Raw genomic sequence first — 19,312 nt, 5'->3', positions numbered from 1 at the left:
AAAGTGAATTTGCTCTGTAAATCTTCACCCAAATCACAATAAATAAAATAAAATAATTAAAAAAAAAAGTATTAACTCTTCTTCGGTCTTCCTTATTCACTGTCCAGCTCTCACATGCACAAGAGGCGACTGAAAATACCGTAGCTTGGGTTAGGCACACCTTAGTCTTCAAGGAGATGTCTTCACTCTTCAGCACTTCAAAGAGGTCTTCTGCGGCAGATTTGCCCAATGCAATACATCATCTAATGTCTTCACTGTTGCTTCCAGTGGTGTTGATTGTAGAACCAAGCAATATGAAGTCCTGGACAACTTCAATCTTTTTTCCATTTATCATGAAGCTGTTCTCTGGGCCAGTTGTGAGGATTTTTGTTTTCCCTATATTGAGATGTAACCCATACTGCAGACTGTAGTCTTTAATCTTTATTAGTAAGTGCTTCAGGTCATCCTCACTTTCAGCAAGCAAAGTTGTGTCATCTGCATACCACAGGTTGTTAATGAGTCTTCCTCCAATCCTGATGCTATGTTCCTCTTCATATAGTCCAGCTTCTCAGATTATTGGCTCAGCATACAGATTGACTAAGTGTGGTGAAATGATACAACCCCAACACACTCCCTTCCTGATTTTAAACCATGCAGTTTCCCCTTGTTCTCTGTGAACAACAGCCTCCTGGTCTATGTCAGGTTCCTCTTAAGCACAATTAAGTGTTCAGGAATTCCCATTCTTCTCAATGTTATCCATAATTTGTTATGATCCACAGAGTCAAATGCTTTTGCATACTCAGTAACAGTAAATATCTTTCTGGTATTCTTTGCTTTCAGCCAAGATCCATCAGACATCAGTAATAATATTCTCGTTCTATATCCTCTTCTGCATCCAGCTTGCTTTTTCTCAAAGTTCCCTGTCAATATGCTCCTGTAACTGTTTTTGAATGATCTTCAAAAAGATTTCAGCAAACTCAGTAAGGCCAGAAGCATACAGGGAACTGCTCATATGCAAGTTCAAACTGAAGCTGAAGACAATTAAAACAAGTCCACAAGGGCCAAAATATGACCTTGATTATATCCCTCCTTAGTTTAGAGACCATCTAAAAATCAGCTTTGATGCACTGAACACCAATGACTGAAATCCAGAGGAATCATGGGATGACATGAAGAACATCATCCATGAAGAAAGCAAAAGGTCATTAAAAAGACAGGAAATGAAGAAAAGACCAAATGGATGTCAGAAGAGACTCTGAAACTTCCCCCGAATGAAGAGTAGCTAAAGGAAATGGAAGAACATGACAACTTAAAACAGCTGAACAGACGATTTCAAAGAGCAGCTTGAGAAGACAAAGTTGATTATTACAATGAAATGTGCAAAGATCTGGAGTTAGAAAACCAAAAGGGAAGAACACACTTGGCATTTCTTAAGCTGAAAGAACTGAAGAAAATATTCAAGCCTTAAGTTACAGTATTGAAAGATTCTATGGACAAAATAGTGAATGACGCAGGAAACATCAAAAGAAGATGGAAGGAATACACAGAGTCACTGTACCATAAAGAATTGGTTGATGTTCATCTATTTCAGGAATTGGCATGTGATCAAGAACCAATGGTATTAAAGGAAGAAGTTGAAGTTGCAGTAAAGGAATTCTCGAAGAACAAGGCTCCAGGAATTGACCGAATATCCAGAGATGTGTCAACAACATGCCGTGCTGGAGGCACTCACTCATCTGTGCCAGCAAATTTGGAAGACAGCTACCTGGCCAACTGACTGAAAAAGATCCGTATTTGTACACATTCCAAAGAAAGATGATCCCACAGAATGTGGAAATTATCAAACAATATCATTAATATCACATGCATGTAAAATCTTGCTGAACATAATTTAAAAGTAGTTACAGCAGTATAGTGACAGAGAATTCCCAGAAATACAAGCTGGATTCAGAAGAGGACATGGAATGAAGGATATCATTGCTGATGTCCGATGGATCTTGGCTGTGGAAGGCAAGAATACTAGAAAGATGTTTACTTGTGTTTTTATTGACTGTACAAAAGCATTTGATTGTGTGGATCATAACAAATTATGGATAAAATTGAGAAGAATGGGAATTTCAGAACACTTAATTGTGCTCATGAGGGTATCATTCCAACAGAACAAAGACCAAGAGGCTATCATTCCAACAGAACAAGGGGACAATGCATGGATTAAAATCAGGTAGGGAGTGTGTCAGGGTTGTAAAGCTGGGTTATATGAAGAAGATGCAACTCAGGTTTGGTGGAAGACTCATTATCAACCTGTGATATGCAGATGATGCAACTTTGCTTGCTAAAAGTGAGGATGACTTGAAGTACTTACTGATGAAGATTAAAGACTACAGCCTGCAGTATGGATTACATCTCAACATAAAGAAAACGAAAATCCTCACAATTGGACTAGTAAGCAACATCACAATAAAAGGAGAAAAAAAAACTGAAGTTGTCAAAGATTTCATATTACTTGGATCCACAATCAACACCAATGGAAGGAGCAGTCAAGACATCTGTTGTGGTTACCTCGTGCCACTCTGACAGGAATATACAACAAATGGGATGGTCTTAACAAATAGGAGTTTATTCTTACAATTTGGAGGCTTTAAGCCCAAGTTTAAAATGCCAGGCTCTAGGGACTGGGTCAAAGCCCCTCAAGCTTGGGGTCCAGCTCTGCCTCCTGCTCCCAGCCCACTGGAGCTAGAGGCATTTCTTCACTCAGACAGCGGCTGGCTGCTGAGGCTGAGAAGCCCCAAGGTTGACAAGTAAAAAGGCTCCCGATGTTACCAATCTACATGGCAGGCCATTAACTTAAGTCCACTGTAAGTACCAAGATCGTCAGAGTGTAGTAGGCTGCCGAGCAACGACATGGCTACATGTAGGGTTCAAGCATGTCAAAGGCCAGAGACCATTCCCAAGGCTTCTCCTTATATACAGGAAGCAGACCACATCCCAAAGGCAGCTACTCAGCTGCTTACGGTAGATCCCACCATGGAACTGACTGCCAGTCTCATTATGGGGAATAACTACCACCAGCTGCCCAGCCACTCAACCAGGCCCAGCCAAGTTGACACACAAACATAACTACCACAATATCCGACGACATATTGCACTGGGCCAATCTGCTGCAAAAGACCTCTTTCAAGTGCTGAAGAGCAAAGATGTCTCCTTGAAGATTAAGGTGTGCCTAACCCAAGCCATGGCATTTTCAATTGCTTCATATACTTGTGGGAGCTGGACAATGAATAAGGAAGACTGAAGAAGAGTTGATGCTTTTGAGTTGTGGTGCTGGTGAAGAATACTGAAGGTACCATAGACTGCCAAAAGAACTAACAAATCTGTCCTGAAAGAAGTGCAGCTGGAATGCTCCTTGGAAGCGAGAAAGGCCAGACTTCATCTGACGTATTTTGGTCATGTTGTCAGAAGGGACCATTTCTTGGAGAAAGATCTCAAGCTCGGTAAAGTGGACAGTTGATGAAAGAGAAGAAGGCCCTCAACAAGACAGACTGACATAGTGGCTGCAACGATGGGCTCAGGTATAGCAAGGATCGCTGAGCTGGCGTGGGACTGGGCACTGTTTTGTTCTGCTGTGCATAGGGTCACTATGAGTCAGAGATGACTCGACGGCACCTAACAACAACAACAAATTGAAGGGTCAACAAAAAAGAGGAAGGTCCTCAACGAGATGGGCTGACACAGTGGCTACAACAATAGGCTCAGGTTTAGCAAGGATTATGAAGTTGACACAGGACTGGGCAGTGTTTTGCTCTGTTGTACACGGGTGCACTATGAGTTGGAGCCGACTCGATGTCACCTAACAACAACAGCTTCAACTTGAACTTGCATACGAGCAATTGATGGTCTGTTCCACAGTGAGCTCCTGGCCTTGCTTTGGCTGAAGATACTGAGGTTCTCCATCGCCTCTTTCCCAGATGTATTTGATCTGATTCCTGTGTATTACATCTGGTGAGATCCACATATATAGCCACCACTTATGTTGTTGAAAAAAGGTATCTGTAATGAATAAGCTGGTCTTACAAAATTCTATCATGGCATCTCCAGCATCATTTCTATCACCAAGGCCATATTTTCTAACTACCAATGCTGCTTCTTTGTTTCCAACTTTTGCATTCCAATCACCAGTAATGATCAATACATTTTGATTGCACGTTTGATAAATTTCAGACTGTAGATGTTAGTAAAAACCTTCAATTTCCTCATCTTTGGCTCTGGTGGCTGGTGCATAAATTGAACAATAGTAGTATTAACTGGTCTTCCTTGTAGGTGTATGGATATTATCCTATCACTGACAACGTTGTACTTCAGGACAGATCTTGAAACGCTCTTTGTGACGATGAATGCCACACCACTCCTCTTCAATTTGTCATTCCCAGCATAGCAGGTCATATGGTTGTCTGATTCAAAAGGGCCAAAATCAGTCCATTTCAGCTCACTAATGCCTAGGATATTGACCCTTTATGCATTCCATTTCATTTCTGACAACTTCTGGAGAAGGATATCATGCTTGGTAGAGTGGAGGGTCAATGAAAAAGGGGAAGGCCCTCAACAAGATGGACTGACACAGTGGTTGCAACGATGGGTTCAGGTGTAACAAGGACTGTGAGGATGGCACAGGACTAGGCAGTGCTTCACCGTTTTGTACACAGGGTCGCTTAGAGTTGGAGCCAATTTGACAGCACCTAGCAACAACAATTTTCCTAGATTCATACTTCCTACATTCCATGTTCCACTTATTAATGGATGTCTGCAGCTGTTTCTTCCCATTTTGAGTCATGCCACATCAGCAAATGGAGATCCCAAAAGCTTTACTCCATCCATGTCATTAAGGTCAACTGTACGCTGAGGAGGGAGCTCTTCCCCAGTTGTATTTTAAGTGGTTTCTGACCTGAGGAGCTCATCTTCCGGCATTATATCAGACAATGTTTCAGGGCTATTCATCAAGTTTTTCAGTAATATATCAGAGAGTGTTTCACTGCTATTCATAAAGTTTTCACTGGCCAGTACTTTGAGAAATGGATGCCCCCTTTCTTCTTCCGAGCCTGGCTTAGCCTGGAAGCTCCACTGAAGCCTGTCAACCATGGGTGACCCTGCTGCTATTTGAAATACCAGTGGCACAGCCTCCAGCCTCACAGCAACATGCAAGCCACCACGGTACAAAAGACTGACAGACGAGTGGAAATATCTGGAATATAAAGAGCAAACTAAAGCAAGAAGGTGGGGAACAATAAAGATTACAACAGAAATCAATAAAATCGAAAGCAGAAAAGTAATAGAGAAAAATCAATAAAACCAAAAGTTGTTTCTTGGAAAAGATCAACAAAATTTACAAAACTTTCACTGTACTAATGAAGAAAAAAAGAGAGAAGACAGAGATCACCAAAAGCAGGAATCAAAGAGGAGGTGGCACCACTGACCCTACAAAAACCTGGAAGGATCATACTGGAGTATCAGGAACAACTTTATGCCAAAATTCGACAACTTGCATGAAATGGATGGCTTCCTCAAAAGGCATAAACAACTACAAGTGACTCAAGAAAAAACACACAATCTGGTAACAAAGACACTGAATCAGTAATTAAAACTCTTCCAACACAGAAAACCTTCGGGCCAAATGGCTTTACTGGTGTATCCTTTCAAGCATTTAAAGATGAAATAATACCAATCCTACACAAAGTCTATGAGAAGACAGATGAGAAGCAACACTTCCAACTCATTCTATGGGCCGCCATTATCCAGATACCAAAGTCAGAAAGCAATAGGCACAGATGCCTCCGCTGTCAAGAAATTCCCGAAGGCACTCAGGGAAACCAAGTGCAAGGACGCTGGGCATTAACAGTGTACGCCCTGTCCACCTTCTGATGGTTCTAGCCTTAGCTTCTTCCCAGAGTCCCACACTTGTACACTTGCTTGGATGGCTTAGCAGGCCATGGGCAATTGCCTGCTCCCTACACAAATATACACCAAAATGTCCCCCTTCGTTTGCTAGTTTTCCAGGAAAAGGCAACATCAGACTCTTAGTAAGAACTCATCTTTGGCTCCTGTGTTCCTCAGCCAGCCCTGTGACAAGCCTGGGGCTCTCTCTCAACAGGGCATTTCAAACTACTTGCTGTCAAGGACCAATTATTGTTTGCTTTTAAGTTTCAAATCCATCAGGGACCAGCAGTTTAACCAAAGGCATACAGAATATAAACCTCAACTTTGCACTACTGGTTCCAATAAAATTGCTGTCAAGCTGCTGAGAAGTTTTTACATGCTCTAACGGTGTAGTGCCTAAGGCATCTGACTGCTAACCAGAAGCCTGGCAGTTCAAACCCACCCACCACTCCTTAGGAGGAAGACTGGGCAATCTACTTCCGTAGTGATACTGCCTCGAAAATCCAAGGAGGGGTCGCTATGAGTCAGCTCCAACTTGATGGCACTGAGTTTGGTTTTGGTTTGGTACTCTCAATTTCTGCACTTATCTCTTACTGCACCATAAACTCTCTGATCAAAGACCAACACCATTGGGCCTGTGGGCTCCATGTGAGTAGCTCTGCTCCAGAACACACCTTGAAGCACTCCACTTCTACCTTCCCTGCCATCACCCATCCAAGCTGCCACCACCGTCGCCTAAACGTCACCATCCGCCATCATCTCCATTCTTGCTTCTCTATAACCTACTCTCCAGACAGAAGCCAGAGTACTATCTACACAATGAAAACATCACAATAAACAAAGGAATTGAAGTAGTCAATGATTCATTCTACTTGGACCAACAATCGACATCCATGGAAGCAACAGTCGAGAAATCAAAGGCCGTGTGGCAACTGGGCAAATCTGCTGCAAAAGACTTTCCAGTTCTAAAAAGCAAAGACGCCACTTTGATGACTAATGTGCGCCTAACCCAGGCCATGATCTTCTCAACTGCCTCATATGCATGTGAAAGCTGGACAAGGAAAAAGGGAGCCAGTAAGAATAGATGTGTTCGAATCGTGGCATTGGTGAAGAATACTGACTATACCGTGGACTGCCCAAAGTACCATTGAATCAGTCTTAGAAGAAATAAAACCAGAATGCTCCCAGAAGACATTGGCTCGCTTACTTTGGACATGTCACCCGTGAAGGCCAATAGCAAGAAAAGGACATCATGTTTAGTAGTGGGTCAGAGGCAATGAGGAACACAACAGCCTCAACAACAGACTCACATATGCCAACAAACATGAAGATGGTGCAGACTGGGCTATGTTTCGTTCTGTGACACAGAAGGTCGCCATGAGTCAGAGCCAACTCGATGCCAACTAACAAAGCTTCAAGCCTCCAGCCCCTTTCCACTGCCATTAAAATCAACTCCAAATCCTCACCCCAGACACAGGGCCTACCTTTGTGCTGCTGCCTTACTTCCGTCCTGCAAATGAACAAGCTCTCCTGGGCCAGCTCTTGGCTCCCTCTGCTTGGCCCTCCTCTGCACACAGTACTCAGCTCCACTGAGGCCACCTCCCTGGAGAGGCTGCCCACCCACAGCTGCCAATTCCCAGGTCAGCGACTGCAGCAGTTGACCCCACCTGAAAATGCATTGAGCTTGCTGCCAGCCCCACCCTGCCTCAGCCTGTGGGGTGGGAACAGCTCACGGCCCTGGCACACAGGAGCCCCGGGGAAGCCTGTGGGACCAGTGAATGAGTGTGGACAGATGCCTGTGCAGCAAGCGTCAGCAGCAGGAGTCTGCGTCTGGCACAGAAGCTTTGAGAGTAGACGCCTGACCTTTCAATGGACTCACCTCCAGGGAAGTGACAGTGGACTAAGCCAGGGCTCTCAGGGCCATTGCCGCAGGAGAGTAAACCTGGTGCAAAGTGGGCCTGGCAGGGGCAGGGCCTTCTGAGGAGGGGCCAAGGCGGGGCCAGATCCCTACCTCTTCCCACCCCTACTGTTGTTGTTGTTATGTGCCCTCAAGCCAGACCTAACTCATAGCGACCCCTCCTTGGGTTTCTGAGGCAGTATCACTACGGAAGTAGACTGCCCCATCTTCCTTCTGAAGAGTGGCTGGTGGGTTTAAACCGCCAGCCTTGTGGTTAGCAGTCAAGTGCCTTAGGTACTATGCTAGCAGAGCTCCTCCCCTATTAGGAAGAGGAAGAGGATTAACTTCATCCCTGTCCCTGTGCTCAATGGCAAAGTAAAGAATGCAGGCAGAACAATGGACACGGTGTGCCCCAACCCCAAGATGCTGATGTCTCATGGGGGCCCCTCAAGGGTCTGGGTCTAAACAAACACCAGTTTATGGGGCTTGTTATGCACTCAACTCTGTCCCCCAAAAACTATGTTGGTAATCCAACTCCTGTACCTCTGGTCATAATCCCTTTTGGTAATGGGTTAGTGTAGGATGTGTTTTAAGTCAACCCCTTTAGAGATATTGAAGAGATTAAACAAGCAAAGTGCTGCTGGGGGAAGCCAGATGTCACGTCACATGAAGACCAAGGTGCCAAGGGACAAGGACGCTCCCCCAGAGCTGACAGAGAGAGCCTTCCTCTAGAGCCTGCGCCTTGAATTCCGACTTCTAGCCTCCTCACTGTGAGAGCACAAATTCCTGTTTGCTGGAGCCCCCACATGTGGGACTTCTGTTACAGCAGCCCCAGAGCACTAAGGCAGGCTCCTGCTGGCGTGAAGGGCCAAGGGAAAACCCCTTTACATCCTCAGTCCCCTCGCTCTGCAGCCCCCCTCATGCTCAGGGGCTGCCAGAGCCGGAGGGCGTGAGAGCTGCCCAGTCAGGGCTTCCGGGCACCATGGGCATCTAAGCAGGGAGGTGGGACAGATGCCCAGGCAGGACAGATGTCCAGGCAGGACCTCTGGGCACCTAGGACATCCAGCTGAGGCACCAAGAGGCCCTGCCGTGGCATGAAGATCGGGAAGAGCATTCCACACAGCCTATTTCCGTGACTGAGCTTCCAGCTAGAGTCTAAGCAAACATCCCTTTATCCTGAGGGACCCCACTGTGCCTTGCAGACAGCCTCTGTCATCTAACACAGCCTGTCACCTCTGCAAAAATGTCTATAGCACCTCTGACCCAGACAGGAGAGTTCTACAGAAAAACACGGTTTTATTTAACCTTACTCACACAGGGGTTAAAGAACACAAGTTGTGTTTAAACTTCAGAGACATACACTTACAGTTAAAATACAAAACCCAAGTCCACTGCCACTGAGTCGATTCTGACTCACAACACCCCTGGAGAACAGAGATAACTGCCTTGTAGGGTTTCCAAGGCTGTCGATCTTTATGGAAACAGACTACCACATCTTTCTCCCAAGGAGCAGCTGACGGGTTCCAACCACTGGCCTTCTGGTTACAATGAGATGCCTTAACTAGTACACAACCAGAGCTCCTTCACCAGTCATTAACTCACTGTCACTGAATTGGCTCCAACTCACAGCAACCCCTCCTCTGGTTTCTGAGGTGGTATCACTACAGAAGTAGACTGTCCAATCTTCCTTCCAAGGAGTGGCTGGTGGGGTTTGAACCACCAGCCTTCTGGTTAGCAGTCAAATGTCTTAGGTGCTGCACCACCAGAGCTCCTTCACTAATCATTGTTGTTGTTATGTGCCATTGAGTCGGACCTGACTCACAGCGACCCCTCCTTGGGTTTCCGAGGCAGTATCACTACGGAAGTAGATTGCCCCATCTTCCTTCCAAGGAGTGGCTCACTAATCATTAGGGAAAGATAAAAATCTAGTCATTAGGGAGATGTAAATCAAAACCACGCCAACATGTCACCTCACAACCATCAGAAGGGCAATGATCATGAAAAGAGACAGCAGCGAGTGTTGGCGAGGTTGTGGAGAAACCAGAACCCCTGTCCACTGCTGTGGAAATATAAATGGTGCAGCCACTGTGGAAACAGTTTACCAGTCCCTCAGAAAGTTAACACAGAACTAGTACATGACCCAGCAACCCCACCCTTAGGTATACACCCAGCAGTGAAGGCAGGAACGTGAACAGAGAACTGCCCACCAGTGTTCATCGCAGCTTTCTGCCATAGCCAAAAGTTGTTGTTGTTGTGTGCCAACGAGTCGGCCCTGACTCACAGCGACCCCTCCTTGGGTTTCTGAGGCCGTATCACTCCAGAAGTAGATTGCCCAACCTTCCTTCCGAGGAGTGGGTGGTGGGTTTGAACTGCCAGCCTTCTGGTGAGCAGTCAAGTGCCTTAGGTACTATGCTACCAGAGTTTCTATAGCCAAAAGAGGGAAAACCAATCTGACCACTGACGGGTGAATGAAGACACCCACACAGCAGAACACCCTTCAGCCAGAAGGAAGGATGACATCCTCACGCCAGGCACACGCTGACTGACCTTGAACACACCCTGAGCAAAATGTCACAAAACGATAAAGACTGTACGATCTCCTTTATAGAAAATAATACACAGAAACCGAAGATCCTTAGTGGTTACCAGGGTTGGGAGGGAGGGGTAAAGGGGGCACCGAGTCTGTGCTTACAATGATGGAACAATGAAAAGGGCAGCAGTGAGTTAAACATTTACCTCAAGTAGACACACGCCCTGGAGAGAACAATCATGGGAGAAGGAAGGGCTGCTTATGCACAGGGAGATAGCTCAGGGTGCAGAAGAGTATGAAGGGATGGACACTGGGAGGAGGTAACTATGGGGAGGAAGTGGGAGGGGAGCTGCTGCATTGTAAATTTTGGTCAATGACATGAGACAAAGTATATGTGAACTGCTGTATGAAAAGTGAATTTACTCTATAAATCTTCACCCAAATCCTAATAAAAAAAAAAAAGAAAGAAAAGGGCAGCAGTAATGGCTGTACATGAGGAAGGGAACTCACGTCGCTGAACTGTGTGTAGAAACGACTCAACTGGTGAAGATTCTGTTGTGCACACTTTCACCACACATGAAAATAAACCATCTGATGGGTGAGAATGAACAAACCAAAGGGTGTGTGTGGTACAGTCTGGAAATTAAACCTCAATGAACCGCTTTATGAACAGGCAAGTCTCTAACCTCAAAATTCCACTCCCTGAAGATAACCAGGTATTTTTTCTAAGTATTCTTTCAGATGTTTTCTTTATGTAAATAACCACATTTCTGACCAAAATGGTAAACTACACAAATGATTCCCCAGCTTGCTTTTGTTTCCCCATTACTATCATAAACCTCTCCGTAAATCACAGAAAGGCTACTTCATGTTTTAATAGCTACAAAGTGTGCCCTTAACCAAGTGGTCCGTAATGGATATTTCTGCTAAGAGCCTCCTGTGGAAGTGGCCTGAGCTGAGAGCCAGGGAAGAAGACTGCCTAGGTAGGTGGTGCTCCCAAGATGCAGCCTACAGAGGCCCCACAGGGAAGGGCAGGTGTTTGAGGATCTGAAAGTATGTCATGTGCGCCAGAAGACACAGACGAGGATGGAGACAGACAAGCAGGACACAGACCTAGGGGTGGTGAGGACATCAGTGTTAATGTAAGCAGAGCAGGCCACTATGTGTTGAGAGGTGGAACAGCAAGGCTAACTGGGCTTGGACTGGGCCAGACAAGAGAGCTGCTGGCAGACTTCCATCCAGGTGGGAGGTTACCGCAGGCCAGGGTGGGGCAGTGGGGATGAGGGAGGGACGGGACAAGCCTCAGAGGACAGCAGGTTGGTGGGGGCAGTGGGATGAGGAGCAATGGGCACAGACTGGGGAGGTGTTAGGGAGGAAAAACCACCAGGCCCGAAGGACCTACAGGACTGGATACTGGTGAGGGAGGAAGAAATGGCAAGAACCTCTCAGCCCTCCGCAGCTGACGGGCACCCTCAAGAGCCCCAGTGCTCAGGGCAAGGAACAGCAGAAGTGGGGTGTTCACCAAGGCCGGAAACTGCAGAGATGACCCAGGCAAGTGTCCACAGCTGGTGGGCATACAGACCCTGGAACCAAAGAACGAACCATGGGAGAAACCTGCAGCCTGATGCTGACACGTTTGCCCACGCGTATCACACAAACCCCTAGAGTCTGCAGAGGGGAGGGCCCACTGGGAAGGAGGCTGACAGGGGACGGCCAGGGCTCACAAGCAAGCCAGGACAGGAGAGAGCTGCGAGGAAGGTGACCAGCAAGGATGGGACTGGGAATGCCTGGAGCTCAGCAAATTAAGGCGGCTCCTACGTAGAAGCCATGGCAGTACAGTGGTAAAGTACTTGGCTGCTGACCGAAGTTTGGCAGCTCAACCCTCCCAGCTGCTCCATGGAAGATGCGGCACCCTGCTCCCGTAAAGATGACACCCTTGGAAAACCTATGGGGCCATTCTACTCTGTCCTGTAGGGGTACGGTGAGTTAACGCCACAGCAATGAGTTTTGGTATGGCCTCAGGGGTGCCTTCTGGAGGTGGGATGTGGGCAAAGATCCACCTGGCATGGGCACAGGAGTGGGAGGTGAGGAAGTGGAGAGTGGGTACGAAGACCTCTTTGGAGGAGAAAAGGCAAGGAAGTGGGGAGCCAGGGCTGCAGTTGCAGAGAAGCATTGCCAGGGTGGGGTTGTACTTAGGTGGAGAGGACGGGACATGAGAAGTGTCCAGAGATGAAGCTGGGATGCAGGGATGTGCAGGACAGAGGACAAGGAAGGGAGGAGAAACGAGCTCCTCACGGGGTGCACAAACCTGCTGCCAGAGGAGAGACAGCCAGCTGGCCCTTCCACAGGAGCTCTGGTAGCGTAGTGCCTAAAGGCACTTGACTGCTAACCAGAAGGCTGGCAGTTCAAACCCACCAGCCACTTTTCAGAAGGAAGATGTCGCAATCTAATTCCGTAGTAATACTGCCTTAGAAACCCAAAGAGAGGTTGCTATGAGTTGGGTCCGACTCCACAGCACATAACAACAACAACAACAAGTGTTCCCACCAACACAGGAATGGCTGTCCTCCTTTTTGATGACAAACAGCTGGATCCTGTTAACGGCGACAGATACTACTCTGCAGAATGGCTAAGTCCATGCATGTTCAGCCCCAGGGCATTTTCAACGCCTGTGCACCCCTTCCTGGTACAGACTACACACGACTGAGCTTCACATTTTCACAGCACGACAGACAGAAACTGGCCTGATGGACTGCTCCCCGTCCGCCTGCTCTTGCGATCAGTGAAGCAGAAGGTCTCTTGTTGTGCTTCCTGGGCCTTTCAACTTCTTCCTTTCAGGATTTCTTACCTCTTTTTGGTTTCCCAAGGCGTTCCAGTGGCACTGTAGTTAAAGCATTGGGCTGCACACAAAAAGGTTGGCAATTCAAACCTACCAGCCACTCCACAGAAGAAAGATGAGGCAGTCTGCTTCCATAAACATTCACAGCCTTGGAAACCCTATGGGCAGTTCTACTCCGTCCTCCAGGGTCATTATGAGTCCAAACTAACTCGGTGGCAGTGGGCCGGGTGTTTTGGTTTTGGGTTTCCCATGTGGGTTTCCACTGGCTTGTCTGGCCTCAGTTCCATTTTCTGTATGTGATGGATGTCACATCTTGCTGTGCCCCTACAAAGATTTTCTCCAGGTTTCTACCAGTCAGCTGACTATTCTGCCATGTGGCAGTTTTCAGTTTTCATGTAGTCCCATCTGTTTCGTTCCATCGTACATAAGGTCGCCACGAGTTGATGACACACAATGACAACCTGGCCATCTGTTTTGGTTACCTTTGTGCTGCTCTAGCAGAAGATAAAACAAACGGAATGCTTGAACAAACGGGAGTGTATTCCCTTACGGTTTTAGAGGCTTTAAGTCCAAGTTCAAACTGCCAGGAGCTAGGGGCTGGGTGAAAGCCCCTCAACCTTGGGCTTCAGTTCTGCCTCCTGCTCCCAGTCCACTGAAGCTGGAGGCTTTTCTTCACTCAGACAGTTGCCGGCTGCTGACACTGACAAGCCCAAGGTTGGCAAGTGAAAAGGCACAGTCCCAATGTCACCAAGCAACACAGCAGGCCATTGATTCAAGTCCATTGAAAGTCCCAAGGTCGGCAGAGCATGGCAGGCTGCTGAACAACATGGCTACATGCAGGGTTCAAGCGTGCCATAGGCTAGAGACCATTCCCAAAGCTGTTTCTTATTTACAGGAAGCAGATCACATCTCTAGGGCAGCTACTCAGCTGCTCCAATAGATTCCACCATGGAGTTGATTACCAGCCTCATCATGGAGAATACTACATTCAGTTGCCTAGCCACTCAACCAGGCCCAGCCAAGTTGACACACAACCTTAACTACCACACCATCCTTTCCATTATGACTTTTGTAAGGTGCTCCTCTTCATGCCACCCGGGCTGCCGGACACTTCTAAGGCGGGGCACTGTGTGGTGGTGTCCGCTTACCAAGGAGACATGGCAACACTTGGGCTGAAGGCAGGAGTCCAGGAACTCCAGGGGCAGCTCAAGCCTCATGCCCCCCTGGAGCTCTGCAGACCCCACTTAAAGGGAAGCCTGACCCAGTCTGTCTGTAATGCAGTGTGGCAGCAGAAGCTGGGGGCCAAGCATCCCGGGCCTGGCTCCCAGGGCTGAGATGAGAGTGCATGAGAAAAGGCTGTGCTCTGTGGTCACTGCCATGCCTGGCACAGAGTCAGTGACCAGCACAGACTCTGCTGTGACCATAAATTCCCTGAAGAAAGAGGAGCCACTGAAACCTCAATTAACACCAAAACCCACATTCACTGCCATGGAATTGATTCTGACCCACAGCGCCCCTAGAGCACAGAATGGAACTGCTCACAGGGTCTCCAAGGCTGTCAATCTTCACAGAAGCAAAGCCCAAACCACACCCACTGCCCTGGAGTCCATTCCGACCCACAGCGCCGCCAGAGGACAGAATGGAACTGCACCACAGGGTTTCCAAGGCCATAATCTTCATAGAAGCAGACTGCCTCATCTTTCTGCCACAGAGAGCTGGTGGGTTTCCACAGCCAACCTCTTGGTTAACAGCAGAATGCTTTAACCACTGGGCCACCAGAGCCCCCTAAAGCTGTTACAGAGTGTAAAAAGCTGTTGCATCTTGACATCTAAAAGCACTGCAGCGTTGCAACGTCGATGTTGGTGTGCTATCGTGATATGAACGCTGAACAATTAAGTCTTTCTCTAACTGGAGGCGAGGCAAAGGACATACTCGTTGGCCAACAACACCCCCTCCAAATCCAGAGCTGTGCAACTCTGACTCTGGTCACACCCATCCTGTCCCAACTCTTCCATGCAAAGAACTGAGAACAAAACAAGACAAAATAAAATGACTCTGGAGTGAGGCTCCACAGACAGAGCTGAGGGAGCAAAATGGGCTGGAGGCTGATGTTGCAGGAACCTAGAGATTCCTGGTAACAGTGGCTGATGCCGCAGGAACAGCACTGGCCAACGTACAAACATAAACAAGCTGGGACCTGTCTGCTCACTCCACGTCACCTGGATTCCTGGTAACAGTTTCCTGAACAGAATGAAAGAGAAAGGGCTTCTCCCACACATCTGAGAACAAACAAGTGCCAGGTGTTCCTGATGTCCAGGAGCCACATGGATTCTTCCAGATTTCACAGGACGGGTCTCAGCAAAAGTGATGGCCGCTCAGAGGCCACAGCTGCTCCACCCCCATCACAGTCCTCCTTGATGTCACTCATGGCCTCCTTCACCCTCGAACTATCTTGGTGATCTGAATGTATACTTACATATCCCTGCCCCCCCATTAGAAAGTAAGCTCCATGAGGGCGGGGCTGTCCTATCTCGCTCATCACACCATCCTTCTCGTCTACAACCACGTGTGCTACATGTGAACACTCAGTAAACACTGCTGCACGAAGGACACGCACATCCAGGGGGGAAAACCAAGTAACAGTCAGCAGAGATGTGGCACCAATCCCTCAGCCCCAGACCATTTTACTCAACGTTTATCAAGCACCTACTAAATGCCGCCCTCAAACCTTCAATCAGTAAGTAAAGCAGCAGCCCCCTCTCAGCAAACAGTCAGGTGTCACCTGATCGGCCCTGGATATAAGGCTCTGCCTGAGACAGTCACACCACACTAACATGCAGCACACCTGCAAGCAAGCCCTCTCCACCTCACCCCTCTACTCTTCCTTCCAGTCTCAGCTCCAACATCACCTCCTGAGACAGGCTTTTCTGACCCCCCAGCTAAAGTGAGCCCCATCCATCTCCGCTGCTCCATCCTGAGCCTTTCCATCAATCACTGCACTAACCCCACCGTCTAACTGTAGGGTTATGTTCATTTGGTGAAGGGCTCCAAGAAGGCACAGACACAATTTTTCCTAACTGTAACCCCTCCACTGTCAGCCAGCAGCTGTTCAGTAAACTGTTAAGTCCCTCAGCAGAGGTTTACTTCAACCTCAGGGAAAGCACTCTGCACCTCCAGCGTGCTGCATGCTGGTGCAACACACTCCAGCAGGCCATACCTCCAGCACACCACACTCCAGCCACCTCACCTCCAGGTACCTCCAGCACAACACACCTGCAGGTACCACTACCACACCGCACCTCCAGCGCACCACACCTCCAGGTAGCTCCAGCACGCTATACCTCTGTTGTTGTTGTTGTTATGTGCCGTCGAGTCGGTCCCGACTCATAGCGATCCCTCCTTGGGTTTCCGAGGCAGTATCACTACCGAAGTAGGATTGCCCAACCTTCCTTCCGAGGAGTGGCTGGTGGGTTTGAACTGCCAGCCTTCTGGTTAGCAGTCAAGTGCTTTAGCCACTATGCTATACCTCTAGGCATCTCAAACACTTGGGTAGTGTACTACCTGTCATCACTAAGCTGAACACCTAAAGGTTTATACAGAAGTAGTAGCAATAACCCTCACAGCCAGATAGACCGCTTTAGTCATTGTACAATTTTGGACACATCATTTAACTTCTCTGGGTTTGTTTTCTCATCTGAAAAGTGAACAGCAGGCACTCAACCTTACAAGGGTCTTCCACCTCTCAACCTAGGGTCTGAACTGAGCCGCTGAGGTCAGTGAGTCACCAAGGAGGACGGCACCTCTCAGGCTAGGCTGGCCTGACTGGATGAGGTAGCTCTACACACTACCTCACAACCTTCTGCCTCCCACAAAGCACGTGCTCTGGCGGCCTGGGAAGAGGCACCAATCATGGGACTCAGTTCCATCCCATTTCTGAGACAATCCCAGCATTCTGTTGCCCCAGTGAAGCTGACAGCACCCAACTAATATCCAATCAGTGAAAACTGGATCTCCCGTGGAAGGTTACCAAGAGCTCCCTGAACCTCTGAGAGAGCCAAGTTTCTAGTGCATGAAGGCAAAAGGTTTACCTTGATACGAGGCATAGTAACCGTAGGCGGCTTTGCTTCAGCCACAAAGCTGTGCGATGATCCTTTTTCCACAAGGTAAGTTGTGTAGGGCATAAACTTCACACCCTTTGACCCAAACACAAAATCGTCCCTCAAGGCGTCTATCAGCACAATGACAACTTTACTGAAGAGAGGTGGGGGGAGTGTCGTCCAGTTGGAACTGGCTCCTAAAATGTGTTTGAAAGAAAAAACAGGAATTGAATCTTATACTTTATTTAGCACTCAAAGGCCTTCAGAACCTTCCCATTCCTTGTCCAGCCCAGAACCTGTCATTCCACATGTCCCGGCCCCAGCCCTAGCAGGAGGTACATGTCCTTAGCTAGAGTGGTAAACCAGAGAACAGCAGGTCCTCCTTGAGGATCCGAAAATGGAATGGAATGAGCCAGGAACAGGTGTGGGGATGAGATGAAATCGGCAGGTTTTCCGGGATGTGAAGTGCAGGGATAGGGGTCCCTAATGAGGGTCTCAGAGTGAGGCATTTAGGGACTAGACCTACAACGCACCGCTCCAGGCAGAGGATGGACAAGTATTTACAAAATGTGTCCGCGGTCAGTGGGGGCACTGTGCGAACCTGGCACGCTGACGGAGAACCCTGACGGAGTATGCACTGCCAGCTGAGGGCCGCTAAGGGACCTACGGAAGGGAGGTCCGGACAAAGTCATGAAAGATACCGCCAAGGGGCTGGCAGGAAGCTTATCTGCTGCGTCCCAGCGCACAAAAAAGAGTCCAGAAACGAGTGACCAAAGGTTACTCAGGAAATGGCGGGGTCACTGGATGTGGAGAGCGGGGGGCACGCGGAGGCAGGTGGGGATCCGAAAGGAGGGGCCCGGAGCGCTGGCTGCAGGGGTGGGCCTCGGGGTTGACACGCAAAGAAGCCTGAGCGGTGCCCACAGGCTGCTGGGGTTGAGGACCGCAGTGGAAGAGTCGACCGAGGAAAAGGGCGCCTGCAAGGAACACCCCGCCCTGTTCCAAGGCAGCGACTCGAGCCCAGGAAGGAGCGTCCGCCGGCGGAACGGAGGTAGGCCCGTACCAGCCAACGGTTCTGGTGCTGGGGGTTCCGCTTGGTGCTCCGGCCTGGAGGAAGAACGAACGGGAGCCGGGAAGAATCCCCGAAGGAAGATCGCGACCCCGAGCACCTCGATGGCGACGCAGCACACGGCGAAGGTCCCAGAGCCCAACCGCATGGTGTCTTCCCGCCGGGATCGGACACCGACTAGCTGAGCCCAGCCCGAGACGCGCGCGCAGTAGCCACTCCCCGCTCCCGGAAGCGACCTCTGACTTATTACTCGCCCGCACACTGAGCCCTCCCGTCGCCGGCGCGCCGGAAATACGCACCAGGAGGCGGGCGCTGCTCGACGCCAGGAGGTGGGGTGGCGGGGACCCAGTTTGTGATGCGTGCGCCCGGCCGCACATTTCCTCCACAGTCGAGTGTCGGCCGGGCTCCTCTGCCCGCCAGATCTGTCCTGGAAACTGTCCGCCGACGGGCCCGCCCGCAGACCCGTCCACACCGGCTCCTTCCGGTCCACACCGGCTCCGCCCACGCGCGCCGTTTGAAGCCGTTCACCTGTGTGACCGTGTGCTGAACACCTCTCCGCTGTGCTGCATCCTAGGAGCCTTCACTATGCGATGTACTTACTCCTCAGGGGAGCTCTGGTGCCGCAGCGCAACTGTTCGAACCCACTCCAGGCATGACAAAGATGAGTCAGTGAGCTTCCTGAAGGTTGTTGCTGAGTGCAGTGTAGTCCGTTCTGACTCCTGGCGACCCCATATGCGACAGAAGGAAACGCTGCCCCATCCCGTGTCATCCTACAAACCTTGCTATGCTTGAGTCATCGTCGCAGCCACTGTGTCAATCCATCTATTGAAGATCTTCCCCTCTTTCGTTGACCCTCCACTTACCAAGCATGATATCTTCACCAGAGAATGGTCCCTTCCGACAACATGACCAAAGTAGGTGAGACGACGTCTGGCCAATCTGGCTTCCAAGGAGCATTCTGTCTGTACTTCTTCCA

The 19,312-nt window shown here is 48.9% G+C and overlaps 1 protein-coding gene across 1 annotated transcript in view; it reads right to left on the bottom strand.

The window, feature by feature from the left end:
• PIGG (phosphatidylinositol glycan anchor biosynthesis class G) overlaps positions 1–18,484 on the bottom strand; it is a 66,231-nt gene extending 47,747 nt beyond the window's left edge. The window contains exons 1-2 of the mRNA XM_007957505.2: positions 18,331–18,484; positions 17,262–17,467 (exon numbers count right to left, since the gene is read on the bottom strand). Of these exons, the coding sequence (XP_007955696.2) occupies positions 17,262–17,467; positions 18,331–18,484 (360 nt within the window). The remainder of the gene's footprint in view (positions 1–17,261; positions 17,468–18,330) is intronic.
• Positions 18,485–19,312: the final 828 nt, after the last annotated feature.

Source organism: Orycteropus afer, unplaced genomic scaffold (assembly GCF_000298275.1).
Source record: "Orycteropus afer afer isolate SDZICR_OR568_19922 unplaced genomic scaffold, OryAfe1.0 scaffold00754, whole genome shotgun sequence".
Taxonomy (NCBI): domain Eukaryota; kingdom Metazoa; phylum Chordata; class Mammalia; order Tubulidentata; family Orycteropodidae; genus Orycteropus; species Orycteropus afer.
This window is presented reverse-complemented; position numbering and strand designations above follow the sequence as displayed.